At 38.8% G+C, this 18,654-nt stretch overlaps 2 protein-coding genes across 4 annotated transcripts in view; both read left to right on the forward strand.

Annotated features, from left to right (window-relative positions):
- Window positions 1-14,811, forward strand: part of LOC130555629 (RNA-binding motif, single-stranded-interacting protein 1) — a 40,816-nt gene extending 26,005 nt beyond the window's left edge. For all 3 annotated transcript variants that reach the window (XM_057336008.1, XM_057336009.1, XM_057336010.1), the window contains exons 5-14: window positions 2,375-2,532; window positions 4,329-4,408; window positions 5,135-5,250; window positions 6,368-6,417; window positions 8,549-8,636; window positions 8,883-8,933; window positions 9,398-9,508; window positions 10,387-10,467; window positions 11,060-11,138; window positions 11,261-14,811. In XM_057336008.1, the coding sequence (XP_057191991.1) occupies window positions 2,375-2,532; window positions 4,329-4,408; window positions 5,135-5,250; window positions 6,368-6,417; window positions 8,549-8,636; window positions 8,883-8,933; window positions 9,398-9,508; window positions 10,387-10,467; window positions 11,060-11,131 (807 nt within the window). In that variant the 3' untranslated portion in view covers window positions 11,132-11,138; window positions 11,261-14,811. The remainder of the gene's footprint in view (window positions 1-2,374; window positions 2,533-4,328; window positions 4,409-5,134; window positions 5,251-6,367; window positions 6,418-8,548; window positions 8,637-8,882; window positions 8,934-9,397; window positions 9,509-10,386; window positions 10,468-11,059; window positions 11,139-11,260) is intronic.
- Window positions 14,812-16,396: 1,585 nt separating this feature from the next.
- Window positions 16,397-17,908, forward strand: cdk2 (cyclin dependent kinase 2). Its single transcript, XM_057336685.1, has one exon. The coding sequence runs from the start codon at window positions 16,558-16,560 to the stop codon at window positions 17,449-17,451; it is 894 nt and encodes a 297-aa protein (XP_057192668.1). The 5' UTR covers window positions 16,397-16,557; the 3' UTR covers window positions 17,452-17,908.
- The last annotated feature ends 746 nt before the right edge of the window (window positions 17,909-18,654 follow it).

The raw sequence follows: 18,654 nt of genomic DNA on the forward strand, positions 1-18,654 counted from the left end.
ATTAAAAAGCATGGCAGCATTTGAGTTACTCCCCTGAAGCGACCCATGCACATCATGAATCTATTTGCTATTCAAAAACAGGCCCTTAAAACACCATCCATTAGATCTGTTTGCTCTGTCCTCCTGCGTTTAAAGACATTGTCATTCACTATCTCGCATGTGTTATGAGTTTGATAGTTCCTCAGGATCTCCACCCCCTCATTTCCTCTTCTGACTGTTGACTGTGATGGCCAGTGGCCTTCTGGGTAACGGTGCTCATTGTTTTTTTCTTTGTAGTGCTGTCTGTGCTGATCTTCTGGCAGCGTATGAGTTGTGCCTGTATGTTGTTTTTTCATCTCTTTCTGCCGGAGATTGAGCTCAGTTGGATGTTAATGAATATTAATGTAATGGCCCTTTTGTCCCCGGGGAGTGTCTCTCTCTCTCTCTCTCTCTGTCTTTTCTGCTGATGGAAGGGAAACTACAGCAGGAAATGAGTTGATGCTTCAGCGTTTGGATGGGGGCCGGCCGAGAGCCGCATGCAAATCAGCTCATCAATATTAATGCTGACAGTTTATTAGCTTGAGATTCTGGAGATTTTTTTCTTATGTGTTTAAGATACCTGTACTTTCTAAGTACTTGAATGCTTTTTCAGCATTTTTGAGGAATCTTGTGTCATTATTAGACAGGTTCAGCTGTACTGTAACACACGCAGACAGACAGGTGCACAGGGCCTGTGGTTTCAGAGCCCCAGGTGTGTTGCTGTTATCTGATAAAGGTGTGTGTACATTGTGAGAGCAGCTCCAGCAGTGTGTGAATAAACTGAATACCGGTATGATAAGATTTAAGGGTCTGTGGTCTTTTTGCAGGTTTGTAACTCAGGTGTGACCATTTGCACCCGTTCAGACTATAGCTGTACACCTGCCATACCGTATCAAGAGATTATTCTTGCGTACATGTTCTGGGTTCAAGAGAAGTTTATGTGGCATAATGTGGATTATCACAGAAAATGGTTTTAGGTTTTCTGTTTACATCAAGGCATTTATGATGGAAGTACACGATACAATGCGATACCAAACGTTTTAAATGCATATATCCAAACATATTCAGGGCTCGACATTAACAGTTGTCCGACTGTCCGGAACAAGTGAATGTTTTGTATGGGCAAGTGAAAGAGAATTTTAGTAAAAATAACAGTGCTACGAAAAAATCAGCCTGTGCTAAGAATAATAAGAATAGGTGCATTAGACGGAGCTGTGTGTTTTTAGGAATTGCGTTTGTGTGTGACAATAATCAATGGTGCACCGCATTGAGTTCATAGATGCGGACACGGAATCATGTTATTTACATTAAATACATCATCTGGCTGTTCTGTGTGTCAACAAGTGACAAGTGAATGACAAATTTAATTGTCCGAAGGACAACCACGTGACAATGCTTAATGTCAAGCCCTGAATCATATAGACAGAACTTTAACATTGACTACGTTTACATGCACCCTCATAATGCGATTATAATAGGATTTTGGCAATATTGCGATTACACTTTTCCTCATGGAAATGCAATCATTCGATCTAAATAATGCGATTAAGCTCATAATCGCAGTAAGCACAATCAAAGTAACATATGTGGCATACGCCGATTTTAATCACAATATGAAGGCATGTAAACACCTTAATCGCATTATGCTGCTCTGATCAAGGTGTGCATGTGCTTCTGTCATGCACCTTAAGCGCAAATTCATGGTAAACAGTCTGAAGTTTTACCGTCAACACAACTTGCTGTCAGCAGTCTCTTTTCCTTATCTTCATACACAAACAGCGCGAACGTGATGACAGCGTACACAAACGCTGCAGATGCATTTTCATCATGTTTATATATTTATCACAGCAGAATAACTATGAAACAAATCCGGATGAAGGCGTTTAGCATTTGACGCGAATATATTAAAAGGATAGCCAGTAACACACCTACTGTACCTAAGAGCATTGTTTGTGCTGTGTATTTTAGCAAATAATCAGACTAATAAAACTTTCATGTAAACGGGAGCAAAGAGGTGTTCTCATGTCATGTAAACATGTTACTGCGATTAAGTCCTTACTCTGATTATTGGAAACAATCACATTATTTGTACGCATGTTGTGTGTTAACAAAAGGCTAGTGTGATACTGACCTTGTCTGTATGCTGTTATATCTAATCTCTCAACTTCAATGTCATGACCACGTATCACAGGTAAAGCTGGTAACTTTGGATACCAGAAAAAGGGATGTTTACTAAGAGCAAACTGCACTCACGTCAGTAACACACAACCGAAAGATTAACCAACCAAAAACAAATTCACACCTTAGAAAGCTTTAGATGTTAGAAATAATATTTTTTTTTTCTCTCTGTCCACAGCAACAGGAACAGGACCCTACTAACCTATATATATCAAACCTACCGCTATCCATGGATGAGCAAGAGTTGGAGGGTATACTGAAGTCTTTCGGACAGGTCGTGTCCACACGCATCCTGCGAGACAGCAACGGGGCCAGCCGAGGGGTCGGTTTTGCAAGGTGAGGCTTCCTCGGTCCTTGTGTCCGATCTGAGATCAACTCATCCAGATCTCACGTAACCTCGTTCATTCTGTTTGTTAGGGTGACGTCCAACTAGCTAAAAAAAAGCTTGATTTAGTACATGTGACACCTGCCTTTATTGTTATAAGTACATTATTCTGTGCAGGGCTGTAGAGTGTGACATGTATGTTTGTGTGAAGTGCAATCGAGTCCATCTCTCTGGCTGCATCGAGTACATTGATCTAGAGCCCTATGATCTGTGGGAAAATATGGAAGGAATCACGAAAGCGGAATTCTACTACTTTATTTAAATATGTCCTCTGCTTGTTCTGCATGTCAATGAGTGAACGAGTTGCACACTTTAGCATGTTACAAGCGTGACACTCGTGGAATTGTCTGTATCTTACTATACGAGGACATGAACATATGAACTTCATCCACAGAGTTGTTCTAAGTTTATTTTACGAGCATTTCACTGTTTGAGTGAAGCTACTGTCAAACAACCTGCCAAAATAAAAGTATGCTTAATTTGAACCATATGATAAAATAATTAAATTGTAAATGTATAAACAGTAGTAAACACTAAAATATACTTTAACATTTACTATAGTAAGGTTCAAATAAACTATAGTACACAAGAATTTTACTGCAGTCTAATTTAGTAAATACTATTATGGACAAATGTATTTACTACTGTATAGTAAAGCATTGAAAATACAGAAGTCAGAAAAATTAAAAGGGAAAAAACGAATTTGGGAAAAACTAAAAATTATTTGGCCCTAATTTATCCATTTGTATAACGTTAATGTCCTTTTTACCTGTTTACCTGTTTATTAATGTGATGTTCTGCACATGTGTTTTTTTTCATGATAACAGACGTATACTTGTGTTACAACTGTTTGGCTTGTGCTACAAAACTTTAAACCACCGGTGATATGTGCAAAAAAAGTTAACGTACAGCCCTGCTGTCTATTAAATATTTCAACTTTTTATTGTGTAGGAAACTTTTAAGTGTAGGAAATGTATCCTGCAATAAAATAAGGATAGTTCAGTTTAGTAAATGGTGTAGTAAGGTGTGTGTGGGGGGGTCTGTGTGTGTTTGTATAAGATTTACTGTAAAACCCCTGAAAGCTCCATATTCTGAATGCCAGTCACGTCTGCGTATCTGACAAATCAACACAATAAAGCCAGTAAACTCTTACTGAACTCCTGGTAAATTTATGGCATTTACATGCCTGTAAAAAACGGAGTGTACTAACCTCAGCACACTTGAATGAAAAATATCTTGAGCAATCAGAAGCTTTATCTGATTTATCAGTTTTATCAGATTGAACAGGGGGCAAGTTTAACATCCAGAGTTGCCAAGTTGATTGAAAATAATACAAGAACTAAAATGCTGTAAGACATCTACAGTAGTTACATTTAGCCCAGACATGTCCAGGCTATCACACTTAATAAACACAATGATCTATAACAATCACAATGGTCTCTATATACTGTATATAGTTCACCAAAATCAAAATTCTATTATCATTCATTCACCGTCATGTTGTTCAAAACCTGTATTTTTTTCTTTTGTGTTCTGCAGAAGAAAGTCATACAGGTTGAAATGACATAACGGTGTGTAGATAGATAATGAGAGAATTTTCATTTTCATTGTTTCAGAGCATTGACGGAAGTCACAGATTGGGTTAAAAAAGCAGCATTAATACTAACCTGCAGCCATTTGTATACACCCATTATAAATATATTTTTAATAAATATACATTTATGTACAACATTGTATGTTTCTGTAGGATGGAGTCAACAGAGAAATGTGAAGCTGTCATCTCACACTTCAATGGGAAATTTCTCAAAACTCCAGCCGGAGTAATGGGTAAGTGTGTGTGTATATGTGCCTAATGTCTTTAACTGTTTGTTCGAGCACATTCATTCATTTCCTGCTAATGATTCGCCTTGGACGGAGGCTAAATGGAAACAAGCTTTCGGTCACGAGGCGGAGGCATTCAGCCGTACCGAACATCTAGTGCACTGTAGATGGATAGATTCAGACCGGCTGCATAAAATGATGAATTGATAAATGCTGTGAGATCCTACACAGTGACGATGTATCAGTAAGAGTTTAGTTTGTCATTGTCTCTCTGTGTGTGTGTGTGTGTGTGCGTGTGTGTGTGCGTGTGCGTGTGTGTGTGCGTGTGTGTGTGCGCGTGTATGTGCGTGCGTGCGTGTGCGTGCGTGCGTGTGTGTGTGTGCGTGTGCGTGTGCGTGTGTGTGTGTGTGTGTGTGTTTGAGGGGAATATCGGCCTGCCGTGGCATCTCTAAGCATTTTAATTGGATTATTAGCCTGAAATAGTCTCCACTGACCATGTCAGAAAGGAAAGAAAGGGGATTATATGAGGACAGCTTCCAAATGAGATGTCTGTTCTCCAGGCACTGTGGGAGAGTCAGGCGGATAGTTGGCACATATTATTTCCCTTGACTCTTTAGAATGAAATAAATCTAAATATAAACGGGAAAAGTATATTCGATTATTTCTGAACTTGTTTTAGACATAGTGTTTTTTTTTTTGACATATTTCTCTTTCTTTTTATCTTTGTCTCAGCTCCGTCAGAGCCGTTGCTGTGTAAGTTTGCAGATGGAGGACAGAAGAAGCGGCAGAGTCACAATAAATACATTCAGAACGGTCGAGGATGGGCGAGAGACGGCGAGGCGAGACTCGTGAGTGTTGCTTTTTAGCGCTGTGTGTTTCTTCATATCGGCGGCCATATTTTACCTGCCACAGCTCGTTAGCACAGAGACAGCAGGGATCTAACACGGTCTGCTGTCGGTGGGCGTATTTACACAAGCTACAATTATACAGTCATGTAGTGTTTGTAACACTGAGTTATACTGAGACGTGCGTGTAAACTGTCACCTGGTGTTATCCATCAAAACACAGTTTATGTCTGTGGTGTAAAACCTAGAGAGCTGCCTAACTGTCTACTGCCTAGGTAGACAGCTGCATTATAAAGATGAAATGGAACATTATAACTGGCCGATCTGTAGTGCACTACATAGACACCAACTCCATGTGTCATACAAATAGCGCTTGTACTAAATATATGGTAGATGTCTGATTTTGAAGTTTTGGGTTTGACATCAGCATGTAGTGCATTTAAAAATGAAAAAATAAGTTATTAATATGCTAAAATATTATATTTTTACTTTTGAATTTATTTTATTTATCATCAACATTTCTCTCTTCATCCACTATATTGGATGGATATTTTCACTGAAATGCAAACTCCAGTCACAATGCATTTTGGGATGACTTTCAACAGGATTTGGAATTGAGTTACTGTAATATGTGCAAAACGGACTGTGTTCAGGGTTCACTGTTATGAGACCAATGAAAAAGAAATTATTTCACAATATTCTAGGGAGATCAAAGCACTTGAATAAACAGAAATGTAGGTTTCTGTCTACGCTAAACACACATCTTCACTCTTTTCCACACACCAGAGCTGAAAGATTTGTTGATATGCAAATGACCGTGACAACTTAAAATTTTTGGCTGCAAACTTAAAACTAGAAAAACAGCCTGGAATGTTGTAGTAACTTGTAGCTTTGTTTTTATTTTTGTTTTAAAGTTTTAGGCATTTAACTTTAAATTTAATTTTATACATAAGTGTAAACATTTTTGATGTGCTGCTTGGTAACAATGACCCTTTGGTTGAAATTATGGATCTTTTGGAAAAAGTAAGGGATTCTGTATGTTTGTGTATGTATGTATGTTTGTGTGTGGAGATGGAAACACGGCTCTGACTCATCGGAATGATCTGTTTTTCTCTTACAGACTGGAATGACCCTCACATATGACCCTACCGCAGCTGCAATGCAAAATGGGTACGAGACAACTTTAATATAAAATCCACATCAACAGATTTACAATGCTAGTATCATCATAATACTGCTTAAGATGATGATTACACAATTCATAAAGAGGTGCTAGATGAACAGATGTTTTAGTCTATATCACTGCACATAACCAACTACAAAAATATTTAGTAGTCTTATCTTAGTCTTAGATATTGGCTATAAGGTCTTTTTAAAGATGTCTTTCAAAATAGCCTTTATGTCGGGAACACACCTGCTATATCCTCTAATGGACACATGGCGCTTAAAGCCATTTATCATTATTGTATTTTTAATACTGTAATTAAAACTGTATTTTTATGATGGAAATAGGCTGAATATAGTCACTTTGCAGCTTTACATGTGTGTTTATCTGTATTCACAATGTACAGCCTTTCTACTTATAGACGGTTTCAAAGTGACAACATAAACAAACGCTACTGCGCATGCGCGCGTTTGTGGACTGCCCTTAACTTCCGGTACACATTCACAAACAATAGAGTGCCTGTAGATTATTTCTGATAACAAGCAAAAGAAACCGAGAAGAACCATTACTTGGCCAAACTTGTCTCTTCAATATTTTGAATTTAGACTGCGATACCAAGCTCAACCGCTAGATGTCAACGCACCATACGGTTTCTTTAAAGGTGCAGTGAACCGGCCGTTTTTATTGTTTTATACTATTGTCTGATGTCTACTTATGACGTCCGCATGGTTTTTACATTCGAAAACATCAAAATCAATAAGTGATAGGCTACTTTCTACACGGGTTTTGAGGCTGGCTGGAGAAACGCTCGGTTTTTAAGAGCGGGCCGCATAGAAGACTTGGGAGTAAACGCCCACTGCTATGATTGGATAGCAGCTTGCGTAGTTGACTTAGTTGGAGCCTTCTGTGAATTTGGTTAGACACGTAACGTTACGCAACTTGATTTTACTCAAATTTACGGACTTATTTCCCGGATGTGATGGCAAGGCTTTGCGTATAGTTTGTATAGCCTATAGTTGTATGGTGTTTAGTGATATATGACCGTACATGTCAGCATTTAAGACCCGCGAACCGGACAGAAGATCACCGCGATCGCGGGTCTCAAATGTTATAGTTTTCATGATAAATAAACGAACGGTAGACTCCCGGCCAAAATGACCCAGCACCAGAAATAATATCAAAACACTTCAAAACAGACTCCATTATTCGCAAACGGTGGATAAAGCCTTGAAAAATGATATATGAGCCCGCCCAATCACAGAGATGCCGATTACAATTATTACAAATGACTAGAGGTCCCCAGGTAATACTATCAGGGCATATCAAGCGATCTCTAACAAAGCAATAGTGACGCATGGTACAAATATGTTTTACTCACATAAGATTGCTGCGCCATTCCTATCGGATCCAATATTGACGGCACAGCACTGCTTTTTAATTTTAGTCTCTCCGCAAAGACTTGTTCAAGGAATCCGCGTTGAAATGAAGCGAACAAACGCTCAATGTTTTCCCCACGTGAGCTGGAACGTCTTTAAAAATGAACTTCAACCACGCATTCCTACTGTCGGAATCCGAAGGAAGGTTATGCAGCGACTGTGTTCTTCCACAACCAGGCACTGCACAATATTTTGCAATCTTTAACGGCATGATGCTTACACTCGCGCAGCTTGTGTTCAGTACTGTCATGCTCGAACCAGTGGGCAGGGCTCGAGAAGTAGGCATTGATATTCTTCTGTGGAGGCGGTGTTCAAGGTGCATTCCAGGACCTGCCGTTCGCTGAGCCTCGTGTCAATAACAGTTGTTATTTCAGTAACAAGGGCGTTAAAAGCTCGGGTTAAAATTGTGGTCCTAGTTCACTGCACCTTTAAATGCAACCAAACTACTGTACATGCAGGACCCATTCAACAAATTGTTTAATTAATAAAATGAACATACAACAAAATTCAATGAATCAAAACAAATAAAATAATACAAATTAATATTAACATACATAAAATAAAAATAGTTATTTTATTAGACACTAGCCAAACACAGACCGGAAGTTAAGTGCAGTCCCGGCGCGTGCATCCGATGAAGCGGTCTATACATATAATCTTATTTAATGTGCTTCCTTTCACTGACTCTCTGTCTCTGCAGATTCTATCCGACCGCCTACAGTATTGCAAACAGAATGATCACACAGACTCCAATGTCTCCATACATCTCACCTATGTCCACATACCAGGTAACATAACGTCCAATTCAGATTACGCTGTTTTAAGGTTTTATCTTAAGGTAATTTTTAGCTGAAAATTAAAAATCGCTCCTTGTGATGTAAACCTCTGTGACGTTCTTTTGTGAAACAGAATGTGAATTTTAGATATAATTGTATATTATGATATGTATTATTGTAGTAATAATATTAAATACAATAACATGAGGGTGAATAAATGACCTCTGTTCCTTGACCCGTATGTGTGTTTGTGTTCAGGTACAGAATCCGTCCTGGGTCACCCATCAGCCATACATCGTACAACATCCGGTAAGTCTTTATAGTTTCTCTTTGTTCTGTGCTGCGTGTTTGTTTCCTGTTTTTCATGCTAGTCTTCAGCAGTGTTTGTGTGGGAGACATCCAGCTGAACGTCATCTTAACTGAGGAAGTACTGATGTGTGTGTGTGTGCGTGCGTAAAATCAGCATAAAATCTGTGCTAGTTTGCAGCTTATTTTAAGTATTGACCAATTAGAGTTTGTTTTTACCTTTATATGACAAACAATCACACAACCACCAAGGCATTTTCATACAGGCTTATCTGAAATTGAGTACATCAACAGTAGATCAGCTTGAATTAAAGCATATACAGTAATGTTGCCATTGTTTCTCGGTTTTTTTCAGCAGGGGAATGCGTACCTTTAAAGTACCTTTAGTAAAAGTTGTGAATTCATTGGCAACAAACATTTTCAGTACCAACCGCTCGTTGACTGTAATGGCTGCTGTTCTTTCATAGGGAGCTGTGCTATCGCCCTCCATAGACCCATCCATGTCACTGCAGCCCACGTCCATGATGGGTCCTCTCTCTCAGCAGATGAGTCACCTCTCATTGGGCAGCACAGGAGCTGTGAGTATTATCACTCAGTGCTCAACACTCATGTTTTTTGCATTTTGTGTCCTAACCGTGATAAAGTATAAACTTCATTAACTTCTGCTTAAAATGTTATTTTTAATATTTACTCCTTTTTTTATTGCTTGTATTTAAGTCCATTTTTATTAACATATACTTTATTGTTTTATATTTCATTCTATTTTTGATCCTTTGCTTAACTTATTTGAATTTCACTTTGATGTCTGAGTTTTTGTCCGAAGGCTGAGCACACACTAACAACTCACTTTTACAAATGGTCGAAGGAAAAAATAGAAATATTGGAAATAAACTATTTTAGCTTAAATTGCATTCCTCTCACGGGATAATATATATTAGCTAACAGCAATTACTAAATCATGTGAAGATGTAGAACACCACATTCATATCTAGAACATATTTACCAGTTTTCCACAAAATATAAAGCTACTAGTTCTTGCAATGCAACTAAGAAATAATAACTTTATTGCTGAAGTAACAGAAAAAAATTATATTTATCAATTGTTGGAGTTCATGTGAGACTGATTTTGGCAGCGTGTTGTCATCTAGTGGTGAATTGTAAAATTAAAAGCCAACATATGGAAGAATTTACTCTGTGAATAGTATAGGACAATATGTGAGAAATGCAATAATAAAACTTGTGTTATACTCGCACTCTGCAGCATCAATATTTATGCACACAGAGGGATTCCAAGTCAAGATGATCTTAGCAGAAATACACAAAATAACCTAATAAAAAATGCTGAAGGCATGAAAATGATTTTGCTCTATTTTTAACAACACAAAACGCACAACAGCAGTTTGTGTCAGCACATGTTCAGGTTTCATGTGACTATTTCTCTCTCTCTCTGTTGTAGTTTATGGCAGCTAGTCCAGCTCTCCAGGGTCCGTACATCACCCCATACACACACATGCAGACTCCTGGAGTCTCTGTCGAGGTGGGTTTGTGTTGATTTTCTTGCGTCTCCAGCCTGAAGTATTTCCTTCTGACAGAAACTCCATAAATGGAGAAGCGTTCAGGAGGAGATGATGCTGTCTGAGGAGCTGCCCTTAAATCTTCTCAAGTGAATCTCATAAAATGTGCAGACCAAAAGTCACCCCAAAACCAGAACTGTTATATATGTTTGCATTTAATTAGGCCTAGTAAATGTTTCTCAATACTGTACTGAAATAAACAACATAGTGTAGCTCTGTTTAATGTATTAGAAAAAAACTTTGTAAACTACAATCATTGTTGTTGTACAATCAAAGTGTCTGCTATATGAATGAATGTCAATGTAATGCTGTTTTAACTTGTTTGTTAATATTTAACTAAAAACACACGTGATGTCACAAAACATAGAACTACGAACTGTATTTTAACCATTTTTTGTTTATGTAGCACATAGGATTTACCTTCCATGAAATGCTTTAGAGTAACCACTAAAAGATCAAACTCAAGTCATTTCAATCAAATGCATGATATACGCTCGGTGGTTGCAGTGGGTTGGCGTGTGAATTTGCATCTCAACATTTCTTGACGTGTTTTAGGAGAACAGTCCACAATCCCAGGTGGAATCCAGCAGCGATCATTCACCGTATCCCTATCAACAAAACAAGTGATGCAGAGGTACCACGAACCTTCATTTCATAGAAACATTTTTACCCAATTCTGGACAGCTGGAACATACAGTGAGTGGTGTTAGTATGAACTGTTCCTTCAAAGTTCATTTACTTTCATTTGCCTCGTAGGATTCTTCAGGATTGTGAGCGAGAGCGACCTCTGAATCAGTAACGCCTTCATCTGAAGGACCGGCTCCACCCATGAATCAACATTTGCACAGATCCTACAATGAGTTCCTCGGTTTTGTAATAAAACTACTTCAACTATTTTGGTATAGGTTCCATTAGGTGCAAATAAGTGATTTGTTTCATCAAAGGACGCTAGCTCTCAAAGACAAAACAAAACAATGAAATAGGGGGAAAAGTTTTATTTTAGTAAGGAAACCATGCTTATTTTCTACCAAGAAACTTAATGAGATGTCCATTGTAATTCTTTTATTTCAGATTTGTGTTTTTTCTCTCTGTTTTCTTTTGTACTGAAACACTTTTAGTTTGTTTTGAGGGACATCCTGAGGCAGACGTGTGAGTGTCGGTGATGTGTTTTCTGTCGTGTGCTACATCCCGACGGTCTGACCGATCGGTTCGTCTTTTACAATTTGCCTTAAATTTTCCCGTACAGTAGATTAAGAGGAGCGCGACAAGACGCCAGCTAATGCCTTGTAAATCAGCTGATGAATAGGGCTTTTTTAGCATCTAGCAAATGAAAATTTCCGCTGTGCTTGGATTTTGGTGTTTTGCTTTTTTTCTGATCTGCTTTTAGAGTACAAACTGTTTCGAGTGATAAAATCGATGGCGTTTTAATAGGATTTAATGTTTTTATAATCAGAGGTAATGATCCTTTGGTTGTTTGAATGTGGTAGAAAATCTGCTGAACGATCACGTTTTTTGAGAAATGCCTTTGTTTTTGTTGGAAAAAAAACCTTGGTGTTGTAGTTTAGCTTGAACTTGCGTGGATGGGGAATTCCTTTGACTTTTATTCCAGTTGTTGGGGAGGGGGTGTGGCCTGTCAGTCAAGACCGAACATCGTGTGTTGTATACGTTCAGATGCGGGCGAGCGTTTCTCGTAAACCTCCCATGACGGCTTTTAAGGGAGGGTCTCGGGGGAGGGGGGGGGGTTGGGGTGAACGTGTAGGTTTTAGTGCTCGTTTCTAGGAGATAAATAAAACTCGGCACTTTCCAGTTTACTTCACCAAAGACAGTCAGCTAGCGAATCGTGCAAAATCAAGGATATAACGTCATATTCTCTCAAGGCGGGCCATGCTGAGACTTTTTAACTGACGAGATTGCGGTTTGAAGAACGTGCCTTCTTTGTACATATGCATTCAGCTGTCTTTAGTTGTTCAGGTGTTGACGGGGATAGCACGAAGGACGGATCCAGCAAGTGCCACAATCTAATGAAAACATCACTACAGAGTGGAGACAAGTGAAACTAGAAGACGCAAAGCGGACGGGGTTGAAGGTATGGCTCTGTTTAGAAACCTAGTGGGCTACCTTGCTGTCTTCTAAGGCAGCATCCGAACACTCTACGTGGGTAACAACCTGACCTTATAAACGAGAGGCTCATCCCATGACTTAACGTTTTTAAAGTGGACAGCACGCATGTGATGCCTTAAAATGCTGTCTATACAGGCCGCTCACTATGTTTTGAAACGGAGCCTTGGAAACAATACACATGTAGATCACAGCAAAAACATTGTTTGACAGGAATTTTTTTTATCACAATATACATTTAGCAGGACTTTATTGATTAAGTTGTCTTCCAAAAGACTGTGTTTTGACCTGATGGTCTTGTTGACCATTATCTACCTCAGAGTTTTGTTCTCCTCTGTTTTGATTGGTCGGGCTAGCAGGTTCAGCCCGCCCCTCCAGACCAAACGACAGCTCAGGAGCTGTCCAGATACACTTGATTTCTTTCAGGTTTTTTTTTTAATACTTTGATGCTCTTATTCTTTCTCAGAAAAACTTTTTTTATTATCGTTATCGTTATAAGGAACGTTGTGCGTTGAACGTGTTTTAGTGTGGTCTATCATACAGATTCATGGTTTCGAAGCAAAAACTGCTGCTTGTTCACCACAGAATATTCCAGTAGTTCATGAAGTCCATAGCAAAAGAAAGTAAGAATGAGAGAGTGACAGGTTCATTTGTCTACACGTGAACGTTCTGTTGTTATATTTAGTACCGCGTGTTTTTCCAAATCCATCAATGTTATTTTTACAGTGGAACACAAAAGAGGAGGGTGTGTTTTTCCCATGAGCCTAAATTTTACACACAAACCTGACGAATGGCTGAGGAGCTTGTGGAATATAGCACCCTAGCACATGGACCACTTAAAGGGGAAGTTCACCCCAAAATAAACATGTTGTCATCACTTATTCACCGTCGTGTCTTTTTAAAAAGATATAGATTTTTCTCCTAAAATTTAAGACACGAAAAGTTTTTTTGGCCTTTTTGCCTTTATTAGTGAAGTAAGAGAGACAGGACAAGAAGTGAAGTGGGTGAGAGAGGGGGTGGGGTCGGGATAGTACCACGAGCCAGGACTCGAACTCGGGTCGCCCGGAGCACAACAGCGCCATATGTCGGAGCACTAACCACAAGGCTGACGGCTCCGACTTAAATAAGTAAGTTAAAATAAAGAAGACTAATGTGTTAGTGTTAATGTGTCACTAAACTAGTTTTACTGAAAATGTTTGAGAAATTTCAAATCTAACTTTCTACATTTTTGAGACATTGTTGAGATCTCTTCTGAAACTACAGGACAGGCACTAGATAATTTTTTTTGCATGAGAAAAACTGAGAAGCTGGAGACCAGTCGATTTCCTTCTAATCGCATTGCTCAAGTCAAGGGGGTCTAGTGTTGTTTGGTTACCAACGTTCTTCGAAATATCTTCTTTTGTGTTCGGAAGAAAGTCGCACAGGTTTAGCATAACAATGAATTTTCATTTGAGGGTGAACTGTCCCATTAATGGTGCTTTAAGTTTACTAGAGTTTGACAGATGGGATCACCATGTAACAGTGCTGTGTGAAGATTCTCATTTTGTGTTTCACAGTAAAGACACCAGCGTGTGGGTTTGAAATGACAGGTCAGTCATAGACTTTGTGCTCCAGAGACGTTGCTGTTTTTCCATATGCGGTGTAATCCACGGTGCTCAGCTCACAACCGCGTCCGCTCTTGAAGCGTGTGTGCGTGTGTCTGTGGTACCGTCTGAGAGTCACTGTGGAGTTCTTGTGTGGGTCATGCTGCTAGTAACATCTGAATCCAAAGTGCCAATCTGCGTCGGGCTCAAAAGGGTTGGAAAGTACATGTGCGGAGAGAAATGCTCAAGAATAGGAAAACCATGTACTAGACAGCCATTAAGTTATATGACAAAGTAATAATTTATGAAGAGAGAAGTTTTGTACAGACTGTTTGAAAAATGAAAACAATGAAAAAGATTTTCATAGAGATATCTATATGAGAGTTAATTTTGTAATTTTTTTCCTGTGTGTGTTTTACATGTGCCACACGCTTGCCAGTGGTAACTTGTATGTTTGGTTTATTAGAAACCTTCCTCTGTATTTTTCTTTTTCTTTCTGGAGTGTTTGGTTAAGCCAAAAAACTTTCCCCCTTTGTTTTGAGTAGATTAATAAAGCTTTGTTTATTTCTTTGAGGACTTTTGAATAAAAACACAATTTTTGTTTTATTCTTGTTGTCATTCTTGTGGTCTCTAAACCTCTGGGACTGTGGAAGCATATTGGTGCATCAGCCATTACAAAACCTGTTTTTGTCTATTGCTCATAGATTTCTCGTTCTCAGATCTGAAATAGAAATAGGTTTTTGTGAGTCTTTTATTCAAAAATATCCTTATCCAGACATTAAAAAGGATTTGAGGGAATTTTATTGCCCCAGAAGTGTGGATATTTTCTGAAACTGGTTTCTTACTGCAACTAAACAAGACGAGTTTTAGTGACATCTATAACATATTATATTAAAACAACTTAAAAAAAAATAGTAGACATAGTCACTGAAAAAAGAAAAATTTGTATATGAAACACGATATTTCTCAGAAACTTTCAAGTTTTTGCAGCATCGCATGGTCAACATGGTACAGACATATCGAGGTGGTATCATTGCGTGTGTGTGCGTGCGTGCGTGCGTGTGAAGTAAGGGCTGTGTGTGATGCACATAGACATAATAAATACATGTCTATGGTGATGCCACCCTACTGGACTGTAACTGCAGCCAGGGCCGGCCCAGCCTCTGTTGGTGACCTAGGCAAGATTTAAGATTGCGCCCCTCCTATACAGATTAAATTAATTAATAAATAAAGATGTTTTTTTTAGGCAAAATTCATATTTATTTTAATATAAAATGAATTGTGATTAACATAAATAAGAAGTAAATAAATAACAACTACAAATATTTGTAATAAAAATGTTTCTAATTACCTTCTCATTGTTTGAAAATAATGTTGCAAATAAAATAAAACGAATTGTTTTCTCAATAATAGGCTACTGAATTTGAATATTAGAGCTTATAAAACGAATATTTGATTGTTATTATTATTTAGATAAGGGTTAATGAGAAATAGTTTTTATACTTTTTGTCAACCTCTGCGCAAATGCTATTTTGGATTTTCTTAAATAAACGGCACATGCTATAGTGCCACACACACTTTTTATCACAATCAAATAATAAATATTTTAGCATCCGCTTATACAAAATTAACACAAAATCTAAACTTTTATTTGTAAATAGTATGTTTTAAGTTCTCTTAAAAAATTTATTCATTCGCAAGTTCATTCGCAAAAACTTTTTTTAACTTGACCCAATAAAACTATAAAAACACGATCACATAATAAAAACATAATTTTTGAAATCTTTTAAAAACGGAGTTATCTGTTTTTGCTAATCAACGCTTAAAATGTAACTTGGGCAAAATAAATGATTATGCGTGAAGGCTTTTATTACATCTGTGCGTGGTCAAAAAGAAAGCAGCGTCATCCTGTTGCTAGAAGGGATACAGCTACAGCCGGAAGTGGTGAAAAATCTCGCCATATAATTACAATAAATTACATTAGCTAACGCTTACACCTACCACAACCCTAAACCTAACCTTATAATAATAAAGAAATATGAATCATCTGTTTTCAGCGTGACCAAAATTATGCAGTATTGAATTGCGCATGCCAGTGGATGTAGCTGTATCCCTTCTAGTCAAAACCGTCATCCTGGCGGCAGTCGTCACGTGACTCGCGGCACCGCCGCAGAAAGATGACGTCCTCTCAGACGTCGTAAGGAGAATTGGCGGGACAGTTCGTTGTTGTGATATGAGCTCGATCCGCCTGTCATTTTATCGATTTGCTCAACGTTTTTAATGTTTCTGAGTGCTACTGAAAATACGCACAGGCGTCGTGCGCGTTGTTTTAACTAGAATAAGAAGTTTGACATGGAATCTTTTCAGAAAGTGGAGAAAATCGGCGAGGGAACGTACGGGGTGGTTTATAAAGCCAAGAACAAGATCACCGGAGAGACCGTCGCGCTGAAGAAGATCAGACTGGACACGGAGACCGAAGGCGTCCCGAGCACCGCCATCCGTGAGATTTCCCTGCTGAAGGAGCTCAACCATCCCAACATAGTCAAGCTGCGCGACGTGATCCACACAGAAAACAAACTTTACCTGGTGTTTGAGTTCCTCCACCAGGACCTGAAGAGGTTCATGGACTCCTCCGTCACCGGCATATCCCTCGCGCTCGTGAAGAGCTACCTGTTCCAGTTGCTCCAAGGCTTGGCTTTCTGTCACTCTCATCGGGTTCTCCACAGGGACCTCAAACCTCAAAATCTGCTCATCAACGCCCAGGGCGAGATCAAACTGGCTGACTTCGGGCTGGCGAGGGCGTTTGGGGTGCCAGTGCGCACTTACACGCACGAGGTGGTGACTTTGTGGTACAGGGCTCCGGAGATCCTCCTGGGATGTAAATATTACTCCACGGCGGTTGACATATGGAGTCTGGGCTGTATCTTTGCCGAAATGATCACCAGAAGGGCATTGTTTCCCGGGGATTCTGAAATAGACCAGCTCTTCAGGATTTTCCGGACCTTGGGCACCCCAGACGAGTCTGTGTGGCCCGGGGTCACCACGATGCCAGACTACAAACCCTCCTTTCCGAAGTGGGCACGGCAGGAGCTGTCTAAAGTGGTGCCACCCCTGGATGAGGACGGCAGAGACCTCCTTGGCCAAATGCTGAACTATGATCCCAACAAGAGGATCTCTGCCAAAAACGCCCTGGTTCATCGGTTCTTCCGGGACGTGACCATGCCCATGCCCCCCTTGCGCCTCTGAGGTGCCCTGGACTGAGTGTTGGGTCCAGTTCTATTCCGGGATACCTGGAAATTGTTCAGTTTTACGATAATACAAGCAATTGTACATTCCGTGTTACTCTGGTTCTTTGTTTTAATATAAACGTTATTTACTGTTACTGAATATTGTGCTGTTAGTAAGCATTTCAGTAATATTACCAGCATTCCTGTTTGGAGAAGAGTGGTCATATCACATGTAAATCTTCGTGTAACAGTTACATCTCAAAACTGCCAATGTTTTTTCTAAACTGAGATTAAATTTTTCTAATAATTAAAAAGGCTGTTTGATACTGCATTACATTTATTACTTTATAAAGAACTGTGTTAATACTGACAATAGCACGTAAGGTAGCAATGTTTACCAAACAACATAAAATACACATTATTACTCATTGTGGTGCTTCTTTATTCTGTGTTAAATATGACAATGACTTATGAACATATTTTTTAATTGAAATATCTAATATCATTCATATTATTTGCATTTTGTATTCTATGTCTTAAGATGTTTAGTTTTTAAAGGTAATTCTTAACAATGCTATGCTTTTACTAAGATTGACCTTGGTTTTGTTATTGTAAAACAATTTAACCATGTTTTGATGCATTGATTACCATTTGTATTACCATAGTTTTACTAGAAATATAATCAGAAAGGATCAGATGGTGTAGTTCCAGCATCTACCAGCAGGTGCTGCTAAACGTCAACGTCTGATCTTTACCTCCAGCATTGCGCCACCTAACGGCCATGGATTATAATATCAAGACACGGGTCGCTGGTCACGTATATGAATTCCAATGTGATTTAAATTTCCTCCAATCAAGTTAAATATATGCCAGACTCAAGACTAATAGTTATAAGACTCTCCGTCACATGTCTTGTTTAGTTTTCAGAAGTAAAACTTATTTTGTTGTGACTAATCATTATCATGAATCTATTATGTGTAATCATTTACTGCAAATCAAGGCACGGGCTGTAGTTTTATATGTAGCTTACTTGCAATTTTTGCTCTTGTAAGGACCAACGTTTAAAAATGTTTATGAGGCATATCTGCTGAACAAAAGTATATAATTCTAGTGGTTTCCATTACAAATACTATAATAATACAGCTGTTTCCCACTTCTGGTTCCCATCCCCAGAACCCTACACATTACCAGTAGAGATCCACAGAGAACATTACAGTTACAG

The sequence above is a fragment of the Triplophysa rosa genome, linkage group LG6, assembly GCF_024868665.1.
Source record: "Triplophysa rosa linkage group LG6, Trosa_1v2, whole genome shotgun sequence".
Lineage (NCBI taxonomy): Eukaryota > Metazoa > Chordata > Actinopteri > Cypriniformes > Nemacheilidae > Triplophysa > Triplophysa rosa.

Excerpts from the sequence above, each read along its gene's own strand:
- cdk2 (XM_057336685.1), top strand. The coding sequence starts at position 16,558 with ATGGAATCTTTTCAGAAAGTGGAGAAAATCGGCGAGGGAACGTACGGG.